Consider the following 20,557-nt stretch of genomic DNA (forward strand, 5'->3'; position numbering starts at 1 on the left):
TTTTCCCACATTTTAGTGACACAATTAGAACATGACATCTGATTTCTGCAGCCTCGCACAAAGAATTTACCACCATTTGACACAACAATCCACCAAGCTGATGAAGAAAAACATGCATCAAAACAAAGCTTCTATGTTTTGAAATTGGCTGAAAAAAAAAAAAAAAAAAGCAGTGATTGGGGAGCTTTTGGGTAGAATGGTTGCTTTTGCAGAAACTTCAACAGTTTTTTTCTTTTTTTTCCCAAAACAGTCTAGGCTCTATTTAGTTTTCAACAGGCGATTGCTTCTGTTGAGAAGCAGCAGTATATTTCTCCTGGTGAGCAGAGTGCTTCTCTGACTTAAGGTGTTTGACATTTTTCTTTACCCACCCAATACGATGGTTACAAAATCTGCAAAATATTGATTTCAACTTGTGTGTGCATTAATAACCATGTGACCCATACTTGATAACACAACAGACAGAACTGTCAAGGTACTCAGCATAGAAGTTCGTACATTAGGTGAAAACTTTCTGCATAGTCGAAATATGTTGACAGGTTTTGTTTTCTGGTCACTTTAGCACAGAGTGTGAAAGCTACAAGCTAGCATCGGCTGTGAGTATAAACAAACTAGAATTATCAAAATAAGAAAACAATGAGCAATGCACAACACAAACCACAATTGCTTGCTGATATTGGCATTGTCTTAAATGAGGAAGTAGTTCAGGGCCGATATTTGACGCAACCACAATTCAGAACATCTGCCGCCTAAAACTGCCACACTAAGCCAATTTTTCAAAGTTAGCTACCAAACAAAAGTATATGTTTCTTTGTTCTAAGCTGCTAGGTCCCACAGCTGACCAAGCAAGATGACATAGTGGTTAGCACACTTGTGTCCGGCCATCCTGATTTAGGTTTTCCATGATTGCTTCAGGCACAGGCTGAGATAGTTCCTTTGAAAGGACATGGCCAATTTCCTTCCCCATCCTTCCCTAATCCGAACTTGTGCTCCACCTCTAATGACCCTGTCTGCAACGGGAAGTTAAACATTAATCTCCTCCTCCTCCCACAGCTGAATCCTATGACGCTTATGCGGTGTATATCTTACACAAACCATTCAACTGACCACAACTGATGTGGCACTAGAGCATCAAGCATGACGATACGTCACTGCATTCATGAATTTTTTGTTTTTCAAACACGCTCTTACATACATTATCCTTCCAAACTGGGCTTTGCCACATGATGTGCAATATTAGTAACTGGAGTTATATTTTTTGATATTTATATGCAGAGAATAAAGCCATTTCAAAGTATCACTGATAACATAACTTACCTGGATGCAATTCACTATGAATAGTACTCAGGTAAACTGTTAATCACAATGCAGAGGAGATATTGAGTCGCAGACAGACAATGAAAACACTGCTAAACCTCTGGGTGCAGACAGCAACTGACGTGAGAGCAATCTTGTGTCGGTGGTGGGGTAAGGAGAAGCCTGGTGCAGGGAAGGGGATGGATAGCACAGTAGGATGGATAAAGATGTAATGCTACCTGTAGGTGCATGCAGTGAGATTGTGGGGACAGAGTATAGCTGCTAGGTGCTGTCAAGAGATTTGAGAGGGGGAGGAGGGAGGGGGAAGAGGGAGGAAGAGAAGGAGACTGGAAAAGGAGAGAAGCAGATAGGCAAAACAAGACTAGTGGCTGTGTTGGTGCAATAGAAGACTGTTTCTGCAGGAATGGAAGCAGGGAAGGGAACAGGTATGTGGAGGACAGGGACAAGTGAAAGTTGAGGGCATGGAGACTACAACATGGGATATATTGCAGGGGGAGTTCCCACCTGAGCAGTCCAGAAAATCTGGTGTTGGTCGGAAGGACTGAGACGGTACAGGCTGTGAAGCAGTCATTAAAGTGAAGCACAGTGTGTTGGGCACCATGTTCAGCAACAGGGTGGTCCAGTGGCCATTCATGTGGACAGATGGCTTGTTAGCTGTCATGCCCACTTAGAGAGAAGCACAGTGTTTGCAGCTTAGTTTCTAATCACACGGTTGCTTTCATATAGCCCTGTCTGTAATGGGATAGCAGATGCCTGTGACCAGACTGGTGTAGGAGATGGTGGTAGGATGCGTGGCACATGCCTTGCATCCAGGAGTATTGCAGGGGTATGAGCCATGAGGAAAGGGGTTGGGAGCAAGGATGGAGTAGGGATGGAGAAGGAGACTGAGCAGGTTTGGTGGCAACAGAGTACCTATATGGAAGAAGTGGGAAGAATAGTGGGTAACATATTCCTCATTTCAGGGCACAACAACGAGAGGCAGTCGAAACACTGGCAGAAAGTGACACGTACACAGAGAGAGAGAGAGAGAGAGAGAGAGAGAGAGAGAGAGAGAGAGAGATTACAATTATGCAAAACACTGTCAGTGAAGCTACAACCTTCACAAATGCAGCAGCTGGGGAGGTCTTTCCCGTACCCCACATACCAATAATACCAGCTGATTTATCCATTCATTTTAAGCAGCTTCAGGTCCTGGTCTGGGTTTCATTTGCAATAACAATAAAAAAGGATCAAGGTCAGAGAGTATGGTAACAGGATGGGGGGGAGGGAGAGGGAGCATGAAATGGACATAGATAGGGGAGGTGGAGATGGACAAAGTGAGAGGGCAGAAGTGATGCACAGAGATGGGGGAGGAGGAGATTGGCAGAGAGGTGTGGCGATGGAGTTTTGGATGTATATTACATTCCCATAATATTTAGCAATTGCGAAGCATTGATTGTTTTGCTAATTAATAATAAACACAAACTCAATTAAACTAAGCTCATAAGTGTACTGCACTACAAAATATTTTTATATTTTTGTGACCTTGACCTAGGATTTTTAATCCACGCAATTTTATAAAATAATTGTTCTCAAATAACTTAACTGAAATGAGTGCAAGATTATTTGACGCAAGGATATATACAATCATGCACAATGAAATAATTAAAAATTAAATGATATTACCTTCATGTTCTACAAGACGGTTATTAACAAAGAACATAAAAGTCATTTTATTGCTTGAATATCCTGGATCTGTCATATAGCCTTTCATTTTGTACTTGTGCAGGTCACTTTTGAACTCCACTTCACGGATGTGGCTGCAAATGTAAAATGCAATTTGTATTTTATGCTGTGCTTAAACTCAGGTTTTGTACATAAAAAATGTCAAAGCTGTTCCATGATCTCTATGGCGACAACACTATGATAATATTGTGCAAAACTTACAGAGAACGACAGTTACCTCCTGACTGCTCACATATTTAGTGCATTTTTGCATAAATTAATTCTTACATCCCATTATAATCACAGGTGCAGTGATACTATGAAACTATGAGGTCCAAGCCTGTTATGGTTTATGGATCTGCAAAAGCCTTGTGGAAAACCAACTGTCTCACAAAACAAAGAAAAGCTTCCAAAAATGTATACACACAGCAGATATTAATGACACTAAAATGAATGTTGTTTCAAGACAGTCACTAGTACCATTTGAGTCCTGAATTAGCAAGAGGGGAGAAAATACGCCATATGACTGATCACCTTCTGAAAGAATGCCTGGGAATGAGATCTTAATCATAATGAAGATCTGTTTTGACAGGCCTTTTGAATATTTTTAACTGATTTGGCAAAACTCTGTTTTGCTTAAAATTATCCATTTAGTTTTACAAATGAAGAACTTAGACACTAAGGTGTGTAATACCATTTAATAAAATAAATGCAATTCCAACTTTTAATATTCAACATTTGCACTCCACCTCCATACATTTCTAAATACCTTAGTTTCTAAAATGGTAATTATGCAAGACATAGAATAATGAAGCATTATTCAGATAGCACACTAATCCTACTCATCTGACAGTTCAGACTTTCTCCCTTTTAGAAACAGAAGGTATTCACACTACAACATTACTGACAATATTAGATAACCTAGGGGATCTGACAGTCGCTGTCCTGATGACACCACATACCCAGATACTATTAAATTATATCAAATAATGGAAAATCTGGGATGGAATGTAAAAATATCATGAAAAGGATAGTTGCTACTTACCATACAGCGGAGATGCCGAGTTTCAGATGATCACAACAAAAAGACTGTCACAAAATGAGACTTTGGCCAACAGGGCCTTTGTCAAAAATAGACAACAGGAACTACACACACACACACACACACACACACACACACACACACACACACAGAGAGAGAGAGAGAGAGAGAGAGAGAGAGAGAGAGAGAGAGAGACTGCAGTCTCTGGCAGCTGAAGCTAGACTCTGGCCAGAGGCAGACAGAGAGAGAGAGAGAGAGAGTGAGTGAGTGAGTGAGTGAGTGAGTGTGTGTGTGTGTGTGTGTTTTCCCATTGTCTATTTCTGATAAAGGTCAAGTTGGCTGAAGGTGTTTTTTTTTTTCTTCTTTTTTCTTTTTTGTTGCCCATCTGCAACTCAGAATCTCCGCTGTGTGGTGAGTAGCAACAATCCTTTTCATAATATTATTAAATTACATTAATCACATTAATCCACTACATGTTTGTGTCAACGAAGGGAAGTTTAGATGAAGTTTGGCAAGTAGGAGAGAGCTACTGGCAGCAGTAACAATGTTAGAGCAGGTCAAACGAATAGTGCCTGGATTGATCAGCCATTAACAATCCTGCCCTCAATAGGCATGGTTCAGGATTTGAATCCCAGACCAGTGCACGGTTTTAATCTGCCAGAAAGCTTTAAAAGAGTGCACATTTGGCTGTAGATTGAAATATTCATTGATGATACATTTATATTGTCCATAACCATGATATTCACAAAGTACTACATTTCAAGACTAGGTAAAAGTAGAGAAGTGGTTCCGAGAAACTTCACTAACTCTGGAAGTACCCCTCTTATTACAGTTTAAGAACACAAGTAAATGTGGCCTGTCTTCTTTATTCTGTTCATCATGAAAGCCTTTAAAGCTAATTTTCACTGACCTATACTTAGCCCACACTGGGGTCTCTCCTTGATCTAATCTAGCCCATTCAACACCCTTCCTCATCTCTCTGAACCGTTTGTCAGAAATTTCTGATGTCGTAAAAAAAAAAAAAATCCATTTTTTGGCTACACAGACACCCAAATGCATCAATCCACAGCAACAAACACTGTTCATGATTAGCTGTTCAGACTGACAATGAGAGGGAGGGGGCACAACACGTTGGAAAAACTGGGAAGGGGTAATGTTGATGGAACAAGGAGGCAGCGAGGAGGTAAGGTAAGGCAAGAGGGGGAAGAGGACAGGTAATGGCAATGGGACTAACACATGTCTCTGTCCAATCCTGATGTCTTTCATGATGATGATGATGAATATTTATTGAATTCACGGAGGAATTAATTTATTGATTTATCCTATAAATCTTTCCAGGTTGTGGGATACAGAGCAGTAATTATTTCAGCAGACGCATGAACTTTAGCTTTATCCATACATTATGAATATTACTATCCAATTCTTTATCAGAAATGATGACTAAAAATGTGTTGGTGTACTGCATCACACACCATAGTGTCGTAAGTTCTTCATTTGAAAAACTAGACGGATAATTTTGAATCAGTCATGTAAGCAGTAAATGAATGTCAGTTTTGTCTGTGATGCATTGTAATAAATGTATTTAAAATTATTTTTCTGTATTTTGACTGTGTTATGTTTTGTGAACAAATCGAAAAAAGTTCCTGTCAATGTAGAACAATTGAGCCCAGTAAACATTTTAAATGGAGGAATTATATTTGACCTGAGTTTACCACCAACAATTCTTCGACAATCAGCAATTCAAGTAATAGTAATGTAGCCACAAAACGTGGTTACTTTTTAGTGAGCAGGCAAAGTGTGGAAGGATGTACAACAACATAAAGTCTGAAACATCATTTACAGGACTATTTGATACTGGGTGACAGCTGCTGAACTGTTTAGTGACTAGTTCATAGTGGTGGTGGGTTTGTGGATGTTAAAGGTCACAACATAGGACATATGTTTCTGAACTCACTGGATGTGAATGTCTGTCAGTGAGGGCTCTGACAAGTTTACCACTATATTTGCGTAACTCATGAATAGGGGTGTCAAAGTTGTAAGGGACAGACTTTGTAACAGAGAACTGATGACTGTGCTCACTGCATGGGAGTACAGTTGATTACTGGCATCTGGGAGTCCACCCCCAGAGATGGAGATCAAAATCTAAGAAAGTAGCACGCTGAACCCAACAGGATCAGGTGAAGGAGTGGGTTTGGGAGATGTCCAGATTAAAAAAAGATGTCACCGATTTTAAACAGAACAAGGATGATAATGTATGGAATCCTATTATACAAAAACTACATGCCCTGTGCAATCAATGTTGTTCTGCAATATTATCATGTGAAGACAATTGATGTAATATCCATCTGTGAATGCTCCCAACAATGCACAAACTTGCAGAAGATGTGATATGCTCTAGTAGCATACATGCAGTGAAAACCAGTACAAAACATATGCACCAGCATGTATCCAACAGGAGAGCTCAACACACTTTTTCCAGTCTACACCTAAAGATGGCCAGAAGGCATTGTATCGAGATACTGTAGCAGCAAGTTATTACATAGGCCCTACAGCAGATCACGTAACATTTTATGGAACAGACTGTTTCGAAGTTTGTGTTTGCAGCAAGTATGACAAATGTCTAAGTGGCGCACATTGCTAAAAAATATTGACATATTTATGTAATCCAAACTGAAACTGCCTTATAAGTGGACATGTTCAATAATAATACCTGAGTAATCGAAGTTATTGCTACAAATTACACGTAAGGGAGAAGAAAAATGGCATCAAGCAATAGATACTACAACGCTATTGTGTGCAGTATAGTTAAAGGAAAAAGTTGGCAGAGATCTGACACAAAAATGTTACTGGCCCTTATTCTTCCCACTCCCATATTTGAAACTAGGGAGGTCAAACGCCAAAATAAATGGTGAGCATATATTTCATTTATTCAAGCAGTCAAAACACCTTACTCTGAATTCGTGTAAAAACTGAGGGTACAGACCTATCGAGAATATATCTTTACCTGGCAATTGAAAGTCCAAACAGAGCTTTTATGTTATCCTTAATATCAGTTCCTGGAGCTGTTTTCACAGCAACATCGCCATCATCCAATCTTTTCAGTGTGATTCCTATTCCTGAGTAATGTACAGCGTAACGAGTGACCACTCTGACAATCTTCTGATATTCAGCTGAATGAGTACCAGCAAACATTTTAAGTCTGTTTCGATCATTGTAAAACAAGTCATCAATAGTAACTTGAGTTCCATTAGGCATACCAAGTGGTAATGGTGGCGATTTTAGCACACCATTTTCATACACTGCTCTGAAACACATCACGAATCAGGAAGTGTATTAACTATGTCAGTGACATAAGCAAAGAAACAGTGATTAGATATGTGCAAAATGCTTTTCTCATTGCTAACTTTACTAACATACTTACAAGATGTAGAAAGACCCAATAAATTCTTGGCACTTAATATATTATTAGTCACACATCTAAATGACAGAATGAAGACAGAAAATTAAATTAAATAAAAATAGCTAACAATATTTCTTACTTGTGCCCATAAGGTAAATCCTTTGTTTTGGATATTATAGATACACGAGCAACTTGGCTCATACTAGCTAAAGCTTCTCCTCTGAACCCATGCGTAGCAATACTCTGAAGATCATCGAATTTTTTCAGTTTGCTTGTAGCAAATCGTTTGCATACCAAGTCTAAATCATTCTTCTGTATTCCACAACCATCATCAATAACAAGAATTCGCTTCAAACCACCTTCTCTCACATGTATTTTTATTGTTTGTGCTCCAGCATCGACACTACAAAAAGAAAACATTCATAAATTGACAGTAAAAATAACAGCTTTATAATTAGGAAACATTCAATTTTAGGAAGGTGGTGCATTAATTTTGTGGCAGTTACATTACGTTACCATCTGCTCTGTAGATCGAGAATATGACATATTCTAATGATGTGGAAAGTGTCAGTTTAACATAAGTTTTCATATACAATATATTTTTTTTTATTATTTCATACCTAAAAATTCATCTACTGAAAACAAGGAGCTGTCATTTAGAAATTCTTTTAATTTGTTTTTAAATGTTGTTCGGCTATCTGCTAGACTTTTAATGCTATTTGACAAATGACCAAAGATTTTTGTGGCAGCATAATTCATCCCTTTCTGTGTCAAAGTAAGATTTAACCCAGAATAGTGAAGATCATCCTTCCTTCTAGTGTTGTAGCTACACATTTCGCTATTATTTTTGAGATGGGATGGGTCATTAATAACAAATTTCATAAGTGAATACATGTATTGCAGAGGTATTGTGAATGTCCCGAGTTCCTTAAATGAGTGTCTGCAAGGTGCTCTTGGATGGGTTCCAGCTATTATTCTGATTACAAACGTACAATGAATACTTATTCTCTTATTGATTAATTATCCCAAAATATGGTGCAATATCAAAGCAGTGAATGAAAATAGGTACAGTAGGCTAATTTACTAAAATATTTATCACCAAAATTTGCAATAATCCTAATAGCAAAAGTAGCTGAAGCTAACCGTTTCAGAAGATCATCAATATGTTTCTTCCAATTCAATTTCTCACCAATTTTGAATATTCTGATTTAGCAACAAACTTCTATTCAAAGTCTATATTTATCAATGGTGTTATGCTATTTACTGTACAGAATTGTGTATACTGCGTTTTCTCAGAATTTCCATTTGCAGAGAACCACTTAATAATTTTCTGAAAGACACTGTTTACAATTTCCTTAGCTAATTCTTGTTCGATGAGTGTGATAACTGCACTTGTATCATTATCAAAAAGAACTAGCTTTGCACCTTCATAAATACAGAGTGGCAAGTCATTAATATACACTGAAGAGCGAAAGAAACTGGTACATCTGCCTAACATTGTGTAGGGCCCCCGTGAGCAAACAGAAGTACCGCAACACAACCTGGCATGGACTCGACTAATATCCGAAGTAGTACTAGCGTGAACTGACACCATGAATCCTGAAGGGCAGTCCATAAACCTGTAAGAGTACAAGGGGGTGGAGATCTCTTCTGAACAGCACGTTGCAAGGCATCCCAGATATGCTCAATAATGTTCATGTCTGGGAAGTTTGGTGGCCAGCGGAAGTGTTTAAACTTAGAAGAGTGTTCCTGGGGCCACTCTGTACCAATTCTGGATGTCTGGGGTGTCACATTGTCCTGCTGGAATTGCCCCAGTCCATCAGAATGCATAATGGGCATGAATGGATGCAGGTGATCAGACTGGATGCTTATGTACATGTCAACTGTCAGTGTCGTACTTAGACGTATCAGGGGGGCCATATCACTCCAACTGCACACACCTCATGTCATTACAGAGGCTCCACCAGCTTGAACAGTCCACTGCTGACATGCAGGGTTCATGGATTCATGAGGCTGTCTCCATACCTATATTCATCCATCCACTCGATAGAATCTGAAACACGACACGTCCAACCAGACAATATGTTTCCAGTCATCAACAGTTCAATGTCGATGTTGACAGGCTGAGGCGAGGTGTAAAGCTTTCTGTCGTGCAGTCATCAAGGGTACACGAGTGGGTCTTCGGCTCCAAAAGCCCATATCGATGATGTTTCGTTGAATGATCTGGACACTGACAGTTGTTGATGGCCCAGCACTGAAACCTGCAGCAATTTGCAGAAGGGTTGCACTTCTGTCATGTTGAACAATTCTCTTCAATCGTCGTTGGTACCGCTCTTGCAGGATCTTTCTCAGGCTGCAGTTATGTCGGAGATCTGATGTTCTGCCAGATTCCTGATATACACGGTACAGTCACGAAATGGCCGTACGGGAAAATCCCCACTTCATCACTAGCTCTGTGCTGTGTCCCATCGCTCGTGCACTGAGTATAACATCACGTTCAAACTCACTTAAATTTTGATAACCTGCCATTGTAGCAGTAGTAACTGATCTAACAACAGCACCAAACACTTGCTGTCTTATATAGGCATTGCTGACCGCAGCACCATATTCTGCCTGTTTACATATCTCTGTATTTGAATAAGCATGCCTATACCCATTTCTCTGGCACTTCAGTGTATATTAAGAACAATAAGAGGTCCAAGACTGAACCCTCTGAGACAACATTCTTCATATCTCCCCAGTAGGAGGAATCTGCTGATTTTTTCACACTATCTGTACTGTTAATTTCAACCTGACGAATTCTTCTAGTTAAATATGAATTGTACCATTTGTGCACTGCCCCACTCATACCACAATAGTTAAGCTTATCTAGAAGAATTTCATGATTCACACAGTCAAAAGCCTTTCAGAGACCACACAATATCTCAATCGGTGATGTTCGGTTATTCAGAGGATTTAATATTTGATCAGTGAATTCATATATAGCATTTCCTCTTCTTCTGTTAGTACTTCATTTTTGGAAATATCTGAAGCTCCTCTTGAGTACGTTGCTTTTTCAAGAACTTTGGATAAACCTGTATCAGAAATGAGATTGACCAGTAGTTGTTAGCAACAGACCTATCCCCTTCTTTAGGCAGTGGTTTAACAATAATATATTTCAGTCTATCTACAAAAATGCTCCGCTTCAGTAAGCTGCGACATATATGGCTGAAATCTTATTTATCTGTTGGGAACATGCTTTTCGTACTTGTTGAAAATGCCATCAATTCCATGTAAGCTTTTACTTTTGAGTGAATTTATTACATCCCTAATTTCAATAGTAGAGGAGGGTTGAATTTCAGTTTTATCAAATTGCTTAGATATTGCCTCATCCACATACAACCTTGCATTTTCTAATGAACAGTGGGATCCTATTTTCTCTAGCACACTTAAAAAATGATTATTCAAAATATTTTCTACTCCTGACTTTTGGTTAACAAACTTTTCATGAGTTTGATAGAAAAACAGTTTTCCTGTGCTCTCAGTTGCCCTGTTTCCCTTTTAACAATATCCAAATTGTTTTAACTTTATCATCAGAAGTGCTATCGCAGACATGATGCACATACTTCTGGACTTTTTAATAGCTCTTCTTGATACAGTGCAGTAGTTTTTATAATGTCTGATCATTTCTCGATCATTACTCCTTCTAGCTAAATGATACATACACCTTTTCTGTGTACAAAATATTTTTATCCCTTTCATAAGTCACAGCTTTTTAGATGGCTTCTTACAATTATGTTTCACTGTTTTCTCAGGGAAACGGTTTTAGAATATACTCACAAACGTATAATGAACTAGGTTAAATTTTAAAATAACATCAGGTTCCCTGTACAGCTCATCCCAGTTAACTGTTGTAAGCTTTCCCTAAAACCTGCACTTGTTAAATCATGAACTGAACGCACTAATTTAGAGGACTGTTCTGCATTACTGTATGGAGCCATGTCACATACCGTAACTAGATGTGCATCATGATCAGACAGGTCATTTTAACAGGAAAAGTTGTTAGCTGATTAAATTTATCTTGGTCTATAAAAACATTATGTATCAGTGTGCTGCTTCTCTCTACCACACAAGTAGGAAAATCAAGAACTGACATCAAATTGAAAGAATCTAGTAATATTTTGAGGTCAATTTTTCTATTGGGCTCTTTCAGAAAATCTACACTGAAATCCCCAAAAACAATAATTTTCTTCCCTCTATCTAACAGATAGCACAACAAGGAATCCAATTATTTCAAACATAGCTTGATATTTTCCAATGGGGTGGTCTATACACACCTACAACTGTAGAAGTATAATCATTTAGTTTAAGCTCACACGAACATGCTTCTATACATTCCTCTACAGGAAATTTTTTGGTTTCTAAATTTTTCATACTATGATAGATTTAAACATACAATGTCAATTCCTCCTCTCTCCATAGAGTTTACTGTTTCCATATTGTGACTATATTATGTTCAGACAGGCATAGTATGTCTATTCCATCCTCAGTTTCAAAATCTTCTAAACAGACTATTTAAACATAAATCCACACATATAGACAGATTTTTTTCAATGAAGTGACACTGTGTAATAACTATACATGTCGAGTAAATGAGAAAAACCACTAAAACGTAAACAGTGTGTTTAATTTTGTGTGCTATCCACGAATTAAAACATTTCAATGACATCATTGTATCAGTTGCGCTATTTTCCATTAATGACAGACACAACTACAAACTTTCCGTAATGTCAACATTTATTGCTGTCGCTGAAAAATGCAATTAATAACGACACAGAAACTAACTGATTAGACAGTGTTCATCTTAATTCACGAATTCTTTATTTTATCAATACCTGTTTTCCAACAATTCCTTGACAGCTGAAACAGGTCGTTGTACCACTTCACCTGCGGCAATTTTAAGCACAACTTCTGGATCAAGACATTTTATATTTCTATCCTGATCCATTACAGCGCATGCAAGCTCTTTCCGCGCTTATTTTGAATAAGTCAAAACATTAGCATCGTTTGTTGTCACAGTTCGCACCTTATATCTTTCTTTTTGTACTCCCTGCACAACGTGCACTTGCACAGTGAAGTCAGAAGCACTGGTCAGAAGTGGTGCGCGCTTGTGACTTTTCATACCTGATAAACATTTCAAGTCAAGAGATTCATCGAAACGAATGCAAGGAGATATTCGTACCGTTGAAAGCGAGTAATGTACGTTCTACTGCGTACAAAACCGGTGATAAGGTGAATAAGTGTCATACTGTATTGTTCTATATTTATTGGTCCAGTTTTAGCATACAGCACGGGTTGTACAAATGTTACTAGACAGGTCAAAATAACATAGAATACAGTATAATCATAAAATAAAGGTACGTAAACTCTTTTATACTTTAAGTTCAGGTGTTTGATATACATTTGAAGAAAATTACTGCTTATACGTCTTTAGGAATTCTTGTGCAGAATAGCATCAATACTTTATTAGGAAAACCTTTAGTTTGATCTTAAATACTAACTGTAGAGTAATTTTTAATTTTTCTGGGGTGTTACAGAATTATGTGAATCCACAATTCATTACACTTTCCTGATAGGACGATGTTATGGAAAACATTTGCTGTTTCTGGTACAATAGATGTGAATATCCTAATTTTAGATTATTTTAGCAGCGTTCATGACAAAGTTCCCAATGAATAAGTCTTTTTCAAGGATAAACAATCATGGTGTACTTCTAGCACCAAACTCAGTAACATACGGTGTACAAGACTCCACTATCAAGTACGGGAAAAATGCAAAAACTGTAGCACATCTATATCAAAATATGGCAGCCAATCTCAGTTTGGATTCCAAAAGAAACTATCTACAGAACATGTTATTATTCAATTCACAAATCACATTATACAGAACTTAAATAACAAAATATTGCCAGCTAGTATTCTCAGTGACTTGCCAAAAGCATTTGATTGAGCAATTCACAGACTTCTCCTAGAGGTGCTAAAATATTATGGTATCAGCCATCTTCCTATGTAAGGAAAACAACAAAATATCGCATTAAGATTGTTTGATTTTTAAGTACACTACTGACCATTAAAATTGCTATACCACGAAGATGATGTGCTACAGCGGCGAAATTTAGCCTACAGGAAGAAGATGCTGTGATATGCAAATGATTAGCTTTTCAGAGCATTCACACAAGGTTGCCGCCGTTGGCGACACCTACAACGTGCTGACATGAGGAAAATTTCCAACCGATTTCTCACACACAAACAGCAGTTGACCAGCGTTGCCTGGTGAAACGTTGTTGTGATGCCTCGTGTAAGGAGGAGAAATGCGTACCATCACGTTTCCAACTTTGATAAAGGTCGGATTGTAGCCTATTGCGATTGCGGTTTATCGTAACGCGACATTGCTACTCGCGTTGGTCGAGATTCAATGGCTGTAGACAGAATATGGAATCGGTGATTTCAGGATGGTAATACGGAACGCAGTCGAGATGACAGGCATCTTATCCGCATGGCTGTAACGGACCGTGCAGCCACGTCTCGATCCCTGAGTCAACAGATGGGGACGTTTGCAAGACAACAACTATTTGCACGTACAGTTCGACGCCGTTTGCAGCAGCATGGACTATCAGCTCGGAGACCATGGCTGCGGTTACCCTCGATTCTGCAACGCAGACAGGAGCGCCTACAATGGTGTACTCAACGACGAACCTCGGTGCATGAATGGCAAAACGTCATTTTTTCGGATGAATCCAGGTTCTGTTTACAGGATCATGATGGTCGCATCCGTGTTTGGTGACATCGCAGTGAACGCACATTGGAAGTGTGTATTCGTCATCGCCATACTGACGTATCACCCAGCGTGGTGGAATGGGGTGCCATTGGTTACACGTCTCGGTCACCTCTTGTTCGCAATGACGGCACTTTGAACAGTGGACATTACATTTCAGATGTGTTACGACCTGTGACTCTACGTTTCATTCGATCCCTGCAAAACCCTACATTTCAGCAGGATAATACACGACCGCATGTTGCAGGTCCAGTACGGGCCTTTTTGGATACAGAAAATGTTCGACTGCTGCCCTGGCCAGCACATTCTCCAAATGTCTCAACAACTGAAAACGTCTGGTCAATGGTGGCGGAGCAACTGGTTTCTCACAATACTCCAGTCACTACTCTTGATCAACTGTTGTATCATGTTGAAGCTGCATGGGCTGCTGTACCTGTACACGCCATCCAAACTCTGTTTGACTCAATGCCCAGGCGTATCAAGGCCGTTATTACAGCCAGAGGTGGTTGTTCTGGGTACTGATTTCTCAGGATCTATGCACCCAAATTGCGTGAAAATGGATTAATGTCAGTTCTAGTATAATATGTTTGCCCAATGAATACCCGTTTATCATCTGCATTTCTTCTTGGTGTAGCAATTTTAATGGCTAGTAGTGTATTTTTCGGTTCATACTTTTAATGTGTCTATAAAATCTTAACCTGCATCTTATTGGGTCACTATGCACATTTTTTAGTCCGTGACTGCTTCTAATTCAATATGTTAAACTACAAATTTCGTACCTAGAATTTATATTATAATTTTGCATTCCTTTTTCTTGATGCTTTCAGGGCTGATTGAATAAAGCGTTTAACCATGGATTAAGACAGAAAATGACCTCAAGTCAAGCTTATCCTGGAAATCTACGTTGTATAAACGTTAATTCCATAATGACTCATATTTCACTGTCGAAAATTCGTGGTTCAAAGTCAGGTTCAGCTCTAACCCTCAGTTTATAATGTTGTGGCATATGATTCATCGCTTTTGTTTCTTGTAGATACCAATTGATATAATAAAAATAGTTGTTACGAACACAAAAAGTGGTAAGTAAATATGTGACTAAGCCACTCCTATCGCATTGATACACAAAACACTTTTTTTTTTCGATGTGGAAGGTTAGGTTAAGGAAATTACCAACTATCATGTATACCTAATTATCAGTCTCATTGCAGCTCATGGGAGATGACTTGTAATTTATGTAATAAGTTCAAACGCATTTTATAGACACTTAGCATCAGGGAATCGAAGAAAGATTGGAAATGTTAGCAGTGAGCAGAAATGTGGGAATTTTGGCAGCAGCTAATAACTATTTAACATTTCTTATACATGTTCTCTCCAGGCTCGAGTAGTAGGAACTAGCAATTCATACTAAATTTTTAAGTACCAAACGCGTCCTTAACCTGCTATGACATGTACATATGTTGATAAACAGAACATAAGCAATTGTCTTGATATACCTAACCTCTTGACAGTGGTTGAATTGAGTCGGTGGCTCAGTTGCCTAAGTGACTATTGTGCAATAGATAATGTGTTTGAACCTACATAAAATCTCTAAAAAAATTTTCCAGTCTGTTACTACTTTCATAAGGATAATTATAACATTACCACGCCATTTCATTCCCTACCATTGAAATCACATCATACTCTCTGTTTTCCGAGTGCTCTGGGCCACTATTGGGCAAAATTCTGTGTGAAACAACCCTATGCGAGGTGAATTACATTGTTTCCTTTCGTGTACTTTACTGGTATCTGAGTATTCAGATATGTCCACTGAGGACAATGACAATGTGATCCAACGAGCTCCCCACACGTTCCATGAAAGGGTGAACCCACTCTTGGAATTAAGTAGCAAGTCATTTAAGCTGAGGTTTCATTTGGAAAAAAGTCTGTAAAGCAATTGCAACTGATGTGTAGAAACTATCTGATGAAATCAACCAAAAGAAACCAGCCACTGACTCCAATTTGTATGTTGCGGTTAATGTTAAGATTTTACACCACAAGAACCTATTGGTTAGTGTTCGGTGATCTGTTTAAAGTAGATGTAGCAACAGGCAGAACTGTCCATAAGGTATCATTGCATTGCATTGCATTGATTCATCGAAAAATGAATTTATATAAATGCCAATGGATCAAAATGACGTTAGAAACATCCAACGTGATTTTTATCAAAAAGCGCATTTTCCTGACGTTTAAGTGCTATTGACTGTACTCATATCCCCATCAAATTGCTTTGTGGCGACAATTCTGAGATATTTAGAAATCATCGCAGGTGGATTTCTTTAAATATACAAGCAATCTCAGGATGTTCAATTATCGTAGCTACATGGCCAGGAACTGCCCATGACAGCAATATTTTCGGAAATTCACGTGTACATGCTCAGTTGGGAACAGGAGAAATTCCAGAAGGCATACTTCAGGGAGACAGTGGCAGTCAGTGTTGCAGGTATTTGTTGATGGTAGTATTTCTGCAGCTGAGAGGATCTACAATCATGCCCACAAGAAAACTACATCAGCAGTTCAGAGAATGTTTAGGGTAGTCAAAAGGCGATTTCCCTGTTTGAGCTTAGGACCAATAGGGAAAGTAAATCATGCAGCAGTTATAATAGTTCGAGTATTTGTCTTGGACAATATGGCTGTCAATGCATCAGAAAAGGAGTCTGAAATTGATGGCAATCTATTTGCTGGGAGAAGAGTGTGTGCAGAAATTCCAGTGCCTGCAGAACGTGAAATCAACTGGGGTCATAATGCATCGAGAGCGGTATTAATTAACAATGTATTAGGATCACTTCTGTTTCTGTTTACTTGCTTCCATAATTATAGTACGACACCGTCGATGACAAATACTGTGTATCTATGATGTGCGATAAATATCTGCAGTCTAAGTGTAATAATTTTGTCGATAGCTGATTTCAGCCATGTTGCTAAGTATGATACATGTTACGTTAGATCAAATCTCTTCCAAGTTTAGTGTTATACAACAGAGATGAGTCCTGAAAGTAGCTCAGTTTCTGATCTAATGTCAAATTTGATCTCCAGTAAGAAATGTTATACAGTCGGTCCTCAATGTCTATTTTTGTGTTCAAAATTAGCATTTCTGATCCATAAACGTATTCTGGTTTAATTACAATATTGTAATGTTTTAGTTTTGTGTGCCTGGAGATATGTTTCTTGTTGTAGATATTTTATGAAGTTGGTACACATTCCCATCTTTTGGCATCTAATTTCGTTTGATTTTGTTTCGATTACATTTTCTTGAATGATTTCATTGAGATATTTAAATTGTGGAACTCCTTTTGTCTCCAGGTGCTTGTTTATCACATGTTATGTAATCTGTCTTTTCAAGAGATGTCTGGAGACAGATTTTTTCTGCGGTTTCTTTCGTAAGTTCAGTCTAATATTAGGCTGATGAAATGTCACATGTCATTATTACTGTATCGTCAGCAAGTGTTAGGCCATCTACAGATAATTTGCCTCTGCCTTGGTTGTTCAATTTTGAGGACTGATTTCTGTTTGCGCCATTCTTCTATCACTTTCGGAAGGACACTGTTGAAAAGTAATGGAAGCAGCCTATATCCTTGTCTTACTCCTATTTTGATTTTGAAAGGGTTTAAGAGTTCCTCCATAATTTTAACCTTGGACTTTGTATCTATCAGTGTACATTCTATGACTGTAAATATTTTCAGATCTGGAACTTGTTCTTTGAATATTTGCAAGAGTCGTTCAGAGTTAACTGAGTCAGTGGCTTTTTTTTAGATTAGATTAGATTTACTTTCATTCCAATTGATCCGTAGTGAGGAGGTCCTCCAGGATGTGGAACATGTCAGAAAAACAACAATACATGACAAATATTTACAACTAAAACAAATAAGCTAATGTACCATTCCACAGGTCCCAAGTGGAATGATCGTCATATTTTAATGAACACTAAGAGTCATTTTACAAATACTAATGCACTGAATTTAAAATAAAAAAGTTTTTTATTTATTTTTAAGGTAATAAACATGTAATACAACTACTGAAATACTTATTTACAATGAACACATTACTGCACTGAAATGGTGCAGAAGTTAGATTATCCTTACACACAACCACACACACACACAGACACACAAATTTTCAGTGAACACATTACTGCACTGAAATTGTGCAGAAGTTATGTTGTACTTTTATACAAATCAGTTGGTTTTACTAAGAAATTCATCAATGGAGTAGAAGGAGTTGGCCACCAATAAATCCTTTAGGCTTCTCTTAAACTGAATTTCATTGGTTGTTAAGCTTTTTATGGCTGCTGGCAAGTTATTGAAAATGTGTGTTCCTGAATAATGCACACCTTTTTGTACAAGACTAAGTGACTTTAAATCCTTGTGAAGATTATTCTTATTTCTAGTATTGATTCCATGAATTGAGCTGTTGGTTTGAAAAAGTGATATATTTTTAATGACAAATTTCATTAAGGAATAAATATATTGGGAAGCTGTAGTTAGTATCCCTAGTTCCCTAAACAGGCTTCTGCAGGATGTTCTTGAGTTCACACCACATATAATTCTTACTGCACGTTTTTGTGCCCGGAAAACTTTAGCTTGGCTTGATGAATTACCCCAAAAAATAATCCCATATGACATTATGGAATGAAAGTAAGCATAGTATGCCAGCTTTTTCATTTTTATATCCCCTATGTCTGACAAAATTCGAATTGCAAACAGAGATTTGTTAAGACGCTTCAGCAGTTCTGTGGTGTGCTCCTCCCAGTTGAATTTATTATCAAGCTGTAATCCCAAGAATTTAACACTGTCCACTTCTTCTATCTTCTTGTCATCATATGTTAGACATATACTCTTGGGACACCCCTTACAAGTTCTGAACTGCATGTAGTGTGTTTTTTCAAAGTTTAGTGACAAAGAATTGGCTAGGAACCAGTGATTAATGTCCACAAATATTTTATTGGCTGATCTTTCTAAGACTACACTTGATTTGCTATTTATTGCAATGTCTGTATTATCGGCAAACAAAACAAACTTGGCATCTGGTAATGTTACTGATGAAAGGTCATTGATATACACAAGGAAAAGTAAGGGCCCCAAAATGGAACCTTGTGGGACCCCACATGTAATTAGCTCCCAGTTGGATGATGCCTGATAGCTTGATACATGTCTCTTTCCTAATAACACCCTTTGTTTCCTGCCAGAGATATAAGATTTGAACCATTTTGCAGCATTTCTTGTTACACTATAATATTCTAGTTTACTTAAAAGGATATTGTGATTTACACAGTCAAATGCCTTTGACAGATCACAAAATATACCAGTTGCCTGCAATTTTTTGTCTAATGAATTAAGTACATTTTCACTGTAAGTGTAGATAGCTTTCTCAATATCAGAACCTTTTAGAAATCCAAACTGTGACTTTGACAGTATGTTATTTGAGATAAGATGGTTATAAAGACGACTGTACATTACTTTTTCGAAAATTTTTGAGAATGCTGGCAACAATGAAATTGGACGGAAATTTGATGCTATTTCTTTATCTCCCTTCTTAAACAGTGGCTTAACTTCAGCATATTTCAGCCATTCAGGAAATATTCCACTGATAAACGACTGGTTACACAGATAGCTTAATATGTTACTTAGCTCAGAATCACATTCTTTTGAACTCAACAAATGTAGAGACTAAATTGCAAATGCTCTGATGTCTCATGACTAGCTTCAAGTTCAAGATTTCTTTTTTTATGAATAGCCTGGTCTGAGTCCTGTTTGATATTCCCGAAATTTTTGTGCAGGTTGTTTCTGCACTTCATCAAGAAGGCATTGAGATAGAATTTGTATGCACCAGACGTTAGTGAGGTTCCTCTGTGATTACTTATATTTGTTCTGTGCCCTTTCTTTAGTGATGGATGATTCATCCATTCACGTTTTTCCATGCTTCTGGACTTTGTTCTGTTTGCCAAATGTCTTACATGATTTTGGCAATTTCTTTTATTTTGTTTGAGCCTGATGATCTGAAGATTTGTGACATGGTTCCGTCTTCCTCTGATGTTTTACTGTTTTTGAGTAGTTTGATCTCTCATTTTCTTCTTTACCTGGCGGAATGAATTTGGGTTAGTGTCCTCATTTTCTTGTGGTGGGAATCTCTGTGTGGTTTCTGGACAGCTAAGTAGTTCTTTGAAATACTGGCAACTTCCTTGCAGTTTTCTTGATTGTTGAGAGCCAGTTGGCCATTTTATTTCCTGAAGCAGAGAGTTTGTGGTTGAT

The 20,557-nt window shown here is 38.0% G+C and overlaps 1 protein-coding gene across 3 annotated transcripts in view; it reads right to left on the reverse strand.

The window, feature by feature from the left end:
• The window catches only part of LOC126092375 (DNA mismatch repair protein Mlh1), a 60,782-nt gene extending 48,263 nt beyond the window's left edge, over positions 1 to 12,519 (reverse strand). For 2 of the 3 annotated variants that reach the window (XM_049907931.1, XM_049907930.1), the window contains exons 1-4: positions 12,335 to 12,519; positions 7,600 to 7,863; positions 7,065 to 7,364; positions 2,980 to 3,113 (exon numbers count right to left, since the gene is read on the reverse strand). In XM_049907931.1, coding sequence (XP_049763888.1) covers positions 2,980 to 3,113; positions 7,065 to 7,364; positions 7,600 to 7,863; positions 12,335 to 12,447 — 811 coding nt within the window. In that variant the 5' untranslated portion in view covers positions 12,448 to 12,519. The remainder of the gene's footprint in view (positions 1 to 2,979; positions 3,114 to 7,064; positions 7,365 to 7,599; positions 7,864 to 12,334) is intronic. The other variant, XM_049907933.1, reaches the window with a different exon arrangement.
• Between the last annotated feature and the right edge of the window lie 8,038 nt (positions 12,520 to 20,557).

The sequence above is a fragment of the Schistocerca cancellata genome, chromosome 7 (assembly GCF_023864275.1).
Source record: "Schistocerca cancellata isolate TAMUIC-IGC-003103 chromosome 7, iqSchCanc2.1, whole genome shotgun sequence".
In the NCBI taxonomy this organism is placed as follows: Eukaryota; Metazoa; Arthropoda; class Insecta; order Orthoptera; family Acrididae; genus Schistocerca; species Schistocerca cancellata.